This window comes from Silene latifolia, chromosome 4, assembly GCF_048544455.1.
Source record: "Silene latifolia isolate original U9 population chromosome 4, ASM4854445v1, whole genome shotgun sequence".
Taxonomy (NCBI): Eukaryota; Viridiplantae; Streptophyta; class Magnoliopsida; order Caryophyllales; family Caryophyllaceae; genus Silene; species Silene latifolia.
In genome coordinates, this window is record NC_133529.1 from 30194166 (window position 1) to 30201954 (window position 7789).

The 7789-nt window shown below is 36.8% G+C and overlaps 1 protein-coding gene and 1 pseudogene across 1 annotated transcript; one reads left to right on the forward strand and one right to left on the reverse strand.

The window, feature by feature from the left end:
- The first annotated feature begins 2816 nt into the window (after positions 1-2816).
- LOC141653372 (protein LYK5-like) lies at positions 2817-5472 on the forward strand (annotated as a pseudogene).
- Positions 5340-6689, reverse strand: LOC141653373 (L-type lectin-domain containing receptor kinase VIII.1-like). The gene has a single exon (XM_074461107.1). The coding sequence runs from the start codon at positions 6409-6411 to the stop codon at positions 5482-5484; it is 930 nt and encodes a 309-aa protein (XP_074317208.1). The 5' UTR covers positions 6412-6689; the 3' UTR covers positions 5340-5481.
- Between the last annotated feature and the right edge of the window lie 1100 nt (positions 6690-7789).

Consider the following 7789-nt stretch of genomic DNA (forward strand, 5'->3'; position numbering starts at 1 on the left):
CGGAGGGAATCGTGTGGTTGAGAGACGACGTCTGGCAGGGGATTCGGTTGGCTTCCGGACCCGGTACGTCTGGCCGTGTCCCGGTACCTGTTTGTGGTTGTTGGTATGTCTGGGCGTGTCCCGGTACCAGTGTGGTTGTCGGTATGTCTGGGCGTGTCCCGATACCGTGGTGGTGGTTGTTTGATAGCGGTTCATTCATGTTATAGTCATGTTGCATACTCACACACCTTGAGTTGAGTCACATTTTATTTATTTATTGAAACTGACGTTTGTTTGTCTGTGTAATTGTCACCTATTTCCGGGGGGGGGGGGGGGCGTGTCGAACCATATGGGGAGCAGGTTAAGTACATCTTGCTTGTTGACATGATCGGGATTCGGGATGCGCTACGGACTTTAGATTCGAGTACATAGTCACTAAGTAGATGGCATAGTCATAGATGAGTTGTATTTCATTTATTCATTAGTTTATGTTTGTAATAACTAAACTTGTTATTTATTTAATAAAGTTTATTAATTTTAATTCCGATTTCACTGCCTCGGGAAACCGAGATGGTAACGTCTCCTAATTATCTTGGTCGGGTAAGAAGGGGGTGTCCGTGTTACAATTAATCTACGTCTTTTAATCAATTGATTTGATTTTTTTAAAAGGATTTTTTATAATTAGGGTTTGAAAGTTGGTTGTTGAAGGATATTGGTTGTGGTGATTGTGGTTGGTGGTAAAGGAGGAGGAGGACAGTGGTCGTCGAAGAACCGGAGGAGGGGGAGGCGATTGTGGACATGAGGTAGGGGCTATTGTGGGCGGCTGAGGAAGGGGGGTAGAGTAGAGGACAGATGTGGGGTGGTTGCAGAGGGGAAGGGTGGTGGGGTGCCGATGTGTATGTGGTAGGCCCAGTAGCTATGGAGGGGGTCGAAGGAAATAGTACCCAATAACCGTTGACCCCGCACCATTAGCTCTGGTGGTACAACATCGTCGATGGCCGGTGGTCTATCGCCAATGGTCTTCCCCCCTCTTTTTTGTCCTCTTAATTGTTGTTGATTGTGTATGAAATGCAAGAGACAAAGTCTTAAAAAGTCAGAAATTTTGCGTATGATTTAGTAAAATGTACGTAGAAAATAACCAGAGGCGTTTTCAGCGGAGGTTCATGAGGTTTAATTGAACTCCCACTGACTCTACAAAACGAATATAAGAGAAAAATATGAATCATTAAGATGTAGCTATCGTAATGGTAAACTTTTTACATTTTATCCAAAAGATTGTGTGTTCGAGTCATCTTACCTGCAATTTCTGCAGTAATTTTGCTGATAAATATACCTTTCAAAGCTATTTCTCGGGTTCATGGGGTTCTTTCATTTGTTTTTCAGTGAATTATTGTTTTATTAATAAATTTTAATAGTTAACATGCCAAAATGTCAAGTATATATTTAATTAATAGTAATATGGCGGGTTTTAACTTTTTTCTGGTAAAATGTTTTTCCTATGTAAACTCGAACCCCTATTACGGGGATCCTAGAAAAGTCATTGGAAATAACACGTGACTAAAAAAAGTGCGTATAAGTGAAGTAAGTTATTGATATGTTAGATAGATAAACGGTATAATTTCAATTTAAGTAATTTTAGATAGTCTACTGGTTAGTTTTGTATCCTCAAGCCTCACTATTGAGTATTGACACAACATAACTGTAACCTCGAAGTCAAGAAATTTCCTACTTTGATAAAATAACCTATAAAATAGCCAAATTTTATATTAATTTATTGATTACCAAAATAATACATTGTATCAAATAGTTTTGTAAAGAACCACACAAATATTTGAGAGGGAGAAATCGAACCTAGAGCCTATTATCCGCTCAACTCCCGATTCCCATCTTAATTACCTTGTATTAAGCTAAGGACTCTTCAATTCAAATGATATTCTAGTATCATTACTTTTTAAACCACTAAAATATCAATTTCACAAAATACAAATTAGTCAACCTACACAAGTCATAACAAGAAACTCTTGTCATCCTAATTTAATAACGTGTAGAGAAGGGAAAAACAATGGAGTATTAGAAAAAACATTTTTGGCTTGTTTTTGAGACTTAATTTCAGCGTATTTTAGTTAGTTCAACTTTATTTAGTTCAGAATTCAGTTTAGTTTTATTCAATTTAGTTTAATTCAACTGATCTCTTCACAAATTAACACTTATTTCAATTTAATTCAGCTGCATTCAATTCAGTATAATTCAATTTAACTCTTTTCTGCCGAAATAGGGCCAAAATGGAATAAAAAGCATATATGGTGAGCTCGTCCGACAAGGAAAGCTCCTTTGCACTTGCCAACTCCACATGCTGCCAATCATAATTTGATTATTATAAACACAACTTGTTGAATTTGTCAATAGTTGACCCATGACTTGTAACCGCGTCCATTTTCCTATTTTTTTTTATTATTCTGCTCCTCGTAATTTATTAGTTTTTCATTCATATAAAAACAACTAAACTACCAAAATCCCGTTAATTAATTATCAGTATTCACACCGTCTCAATTATCTATTTATTTACTCAGAATTTTACTAAATAAAACATATCACCTCAAATAAGAACAATCCGTTAAACAATCTTATTTGAATTTCTTCGCTTAAATACAGTTGGTCTTTGTTACATACACATACTTTTAACAAAGAAAGACAAAACCAATACACAATCATTATAATAATAAATATTAAATATTAATATCCGGGCGGGATTTATGGTCCAAGCGGGCCCCTCCCAAGAGAAAAAAAACAATACTAGTTCACTCAATCATCAGCAACAAACCCATCTACATAACCTCATGATTAAATAGAACCATTGAGCTCAAAACATGCACCACTATAGAAAAAACACATCCATTAATGAAGCTCTTAATCATTATTATTATTACAACTATTTACCTTCATCTTTGGCCATCCAACTCTCAACAAACCTATGTAAACAACAACCAGCTAGATTGCGGCGACAACAGCAACGCTACTAAAGGATTCATTTGCAATGGCGTTGCACCATCATGCACATCCTACATAACATTCAGGTCAAACCCACCTTACAATTCTCCACCAAGTATAGCATATCTGCTTAACTCGGCTGCCTTGGCCATCGCCCGGCTCAACCACATCTCCGACGTGGACCCCATTCCGGCCAACCGCCTTGTTGTGGTCCCTGTCCCCTGCTCGTGCACTAGGCGCACGAGAAATGTGCCAAGGTATTACCAACATAATGCAAACTACACATTAAAGGTATTAGGTGAGACCTATTTCTCCATGGCTAATAATACTTATCAAGGGTTGACCACATGCCAAGCCATGATGAGCCATAATTCGTTCAAGGCTACTAATTTAACAGTTGGGGCGACCTTTTCAGTGCCCCTTATGTGTGCTTGTCCAACTAAGGGACAGGTAAAGAATTTTGGTGCAAAGTTTTTACTGTCATATATAGTTACTTGGGGAGATAGTGTATCTAGTATCGCTGAAATGTTCAATGCAACGGTACAAAGTATTCTAGATGCTAATGAACTACAGCCTACTGAAGTTATCTATCCTTTTACTCCGATTTTGGTTCCCCTTACATCTGAACCTACTAAAGTAAACCTTCCTTTGCCTTTAGTTAACCCACCCCCTCGATCTAAAAGTGTTCCTGTCGGTCCTGGTAACGGTGTACATTCTTCTGGGAAAGGGGTTTATATTGCAGTTGGAATTGGGGTTGGAGTTTTGGCGATTGTTATGCTCTCCTTTTTTGCGTGGTTCTTCCTAATTCGCCCTTCGAAGAAAAAGGATGTTTCTTTGATCAACAAAGAGGAAAAAGGTGATCAGAAGGAGCCCGAATCAGTTCAATACACATCCTTGCCAGGATCCTATAGCACCAATAGTCAGACGCCACAATCGTTATCTGTGGACTTAGACGGATTTAAATATGCAATTGGGTCGCTGACTGCATACAACTACAAGGAAATTGAGAAGGCTACTGGGTTTTTCAGTGACGGGCATAGGATCAAAGGTTCTGTGTTTCGGGCTGAGTTTAATGGTGATGAAGCAGCGATTAAGGTCTTGACAGGCAATGTCGCTAATGATGAAATCAATATTTTGAATCGAATTAATCATTCCAACATAATTCAGGTATCAGGGTATTGCATGAATGAGGGAAATACTTACTTGATTTATGAGTATGCTGAGAAGGGATCTATTGATGACCGGCTTTTTCGCCAAACGAATTACCTGTCTGAAGATGATTCGTGCTCTCCTCCTGTACTTAGTTGGAAACAAAGAGTTCAGATTGCTCGTAATGTAGCTGATGCTCTCAATTACCTGCACAACCATATTAGTCCACCATATATTCACAAGAATTTGAAGAGCAGCAATATACTTTTAGATGCTTCCTACAAAGCAAAGATCACCAATTTCGGACTAGCAAGAACAATACAAGATGAAGATGAAAATGGAGTACTACATTTAACCAAACATGTCGTTGGAACTCGTGGTTACCTGGCACCTGAGTACATAAAAACGGGAGGTCACACCTAAACTTGACGTGTTTGCATTTGGGGTAGTGGTTCTGGAACTTCTATCGGGGAAACCAGCAGTTAAACCATCAGGAACAAATAAAGGAGACACAGATGATCTGTTATTCGTAGTAATCAGGGACGTGTTCAAAGGCATCAATGTGAGAGAAAAGCTAACTGAATTCATGGATACTAATCTACATAGGAGGTACCCATTGGATATGGCATACTCTTTAGCTCAACTCGCTCATAAATGTGTGGATGATGACATGAAGTCACGACCATCTATGGCTGACGTCTGTATGACACTCTCAAAGATTTATTCTTCGTCTTTGGACTGGGATACAACCGATGAACTCGAGAGTTCCTCTTCCCGAAGCCATAGTACTAGCAGATGACTAAATCAAGTATATAACCTAGAGCCAGGAAAATATTCATTTGCCGCGAGAACCTGCAATAATTTGACAGGAAGGACGATAAAACCAGCACACTTGATGAGGCTAAATGCATTGTGATTTTCGTATCAGTGTACAGTTGAATATTCCATGTTTACCTTGAACAATGCAAAGCTTTTGATTTTGTAAGAACTACATTTGAATACGATTACCCATTTACCGTCACATTACAGATGCAGGTACAAATACTTCATACGCCAAGCAGCAAAATAAGGGAACTAAAACAGAAGCAAATTTTGAGAAACATACAGATGCAATAATGAAAAAAATATTGACATACAAACACAATGTCACAATATTCAACCAGGCTTACGCCTAAAGATCACATCGAAACCACATTAAATTCGAAGATCACAACACTATCTAATAATCTAAATCCAACAAAACCTAGATTCCATCATAAACATGGTACAAAGTCAAGAAAACACTCAACATACAAACATCAAATAAAATTGCAACTTCAAATTTACATGACAAAACATCCAAAAAAAAAAAAACAACCTTAAACCCTACTTCCTACTACCATTATCAGATTTATCAATTACAATAACCTTAACTTTGTCACAGTCAAATACCACAGGTTGAGCAACACACTCTTCAGGAGCAACAGGCTTCTTTGCAGCAATAACAGTACAAGCACACAACACAATAAAGGCGCCTAGCGCTCCACAACCCGTCCCAAACACCAGAGCAGCAAAAACTCTCAAAACACAGCTGCTTCGCTTATGACTCATTATCACCACTGGCTCAACATCTTTCTTAAAACCCTGAGGATCTAACGGCTGCGAATGCATCCAATTAGGAACAGGCCTTAACTTGAAGCTCCAAGAGTATAATCTACATAACTGTTTGGCATTCCCGTTAGCCGAAGCTAATCCTATGAAAACCTCTTGGTTCTTGTATATTGAACACAAATCAATTTGATGAGACATGGTTGGACTAACAGGCCTTTTTTCACCCAATTTACTAATCCTCACTTCCATTCTCTTCGAACTCGCCTCGAAATCAATCCAACATTGTAACTTTTCTCCACTGTTCTTCCCCTTAATTGACACAACATGATTACCACTCAACCCAGCCGCGGCCGCTGAGGCGTTTCTAACAATCATAAAATCCAAACTACCCACATTATCATTTGCCATTGAAAACACAAAATAACTCCCAAAAGATGATTTCTTCCTAAGATTACTTTCATACAATTTAAAGGGTTGTTTATACGTAACTTTCCCAGAACTGTAATTCCATAACCCAGTAATATCAACAAATGAACCGTTATCAGTAACCCTTGCATCACCAGAAAGTGAGATTTTTGACCAAAAATACTTGGAATTTTTGTCAAATCTCTTAAACCCAAATGAACTAGAACTAGAACTAATTTCAGCTGAAACAACAGTAAAAAAGCACAGTAAAATGCCAAGAAATGAGATGCTTGAGGCCATTGTTACAGTAATTTTGTAATTAAGAATGTGGGAAATTATTATTATGGGATTTAAGATACGGATCTCATAATGGATTCATGTTATATGTAAGTTAATATATTAAATTGGAAATAATTGGGAAGAGGGATTAGGGTTAGTATGGTGGAACACTAGTGGAGTGGAGTGAAGAGGAAGAGTGATATAGAAAAGTGCAAGTAGTTAGTGGTGTGGTGTGTTATGTGTTTGTGTGTTGGTTGTTGCTCGAAGAAAGTGAGAGAATTTAATGCGTTTTCTTGGGTTTGAACAACTTTTTTCTTGTTATCTTGGTAGTTGCTCAGAGACATCTCCAAGCAGTGGTCGCCCTAATTAGGTCGTGATCCGATTTTACTCTTAATCTCACCTTATTAACCTTGACCTATTTTCACTCTTTCAAACAGAAGGTCGCGACCTAGGTCATCAACCCAATCATTATCCATTTTACAACATTCTCAATCATTTTCCACATTCTCTACCTCACTTTCTCTCTCCTACTTTTACAATTATTTTTCCTACATTTTATAAATATAGTTATTTTTCTATTATTGTAAATATCTTAATAAAAAAAACTACCCCAATATTTTACGACTATATTAATCTTATGTAGTTTACGGAAAAAAATATTAAATAACAACGTTATAATTTTGAAAAGTGATTAGACGATTTCAATAACAATTAAAAAAAATTATTCAAAAACATGATTCGACATATAAAATACCGCATACATTTTTAAAAAAAAACATTAAATACTACAAAATGATAAAATGCATTAAAAACAAATTCTAGTTACGAAAGTTTTCCCAAATTCTAGTTACGAAAGTAGAGTAGAGTAGAGTAGATTAATGTAAAGTAGTTTTATTTATTATTTTATAATTGTTCAACCAATAAGAAATTGACACATAGAAGATCAATAAGACCATCACTATTGACCAACCTTGGTCACAAATTGACCATTTCTTGTTTTTTGTCACAAATTAACCACCTTTGGTCACACATTAACAAAGCTAATTACTTGATTAACCATGACCAAGCAAGGTCATGACCATGTAATTGACCTTGCTTGGGGATGGTATGAGAGTTTAAACTATCTTAGGGCATTAGCAATAAGGGGTTCATAGAGAGGTTTGTTGCCTCTCTATTGCCGGAGAAAGTTAAGAAGTCATCTATGAGAATGGTTACAATATTGTATCCATACTAGGTTTAAACCCGTGAAATTCACGGGTCTATTTTATATATTTTAATATAGTATATTTGTAATTTAAAGCTCCTATTACTACTTTTTATTATTATTACTTAATTAATAATGATAACATTCATTTTATGATGCGAATCTTATTTGTAATATAGTTACTTTTATATTAAT

Coding starts and splice junctions, on each gene's coding strand:
- LOC141653373 (XM_074461107.1), bottom strand. CDS start 6,411: ATGGCCTCAAGCATCTCATTTCTTGGCATTTTACTGTGCTTTTTTACT.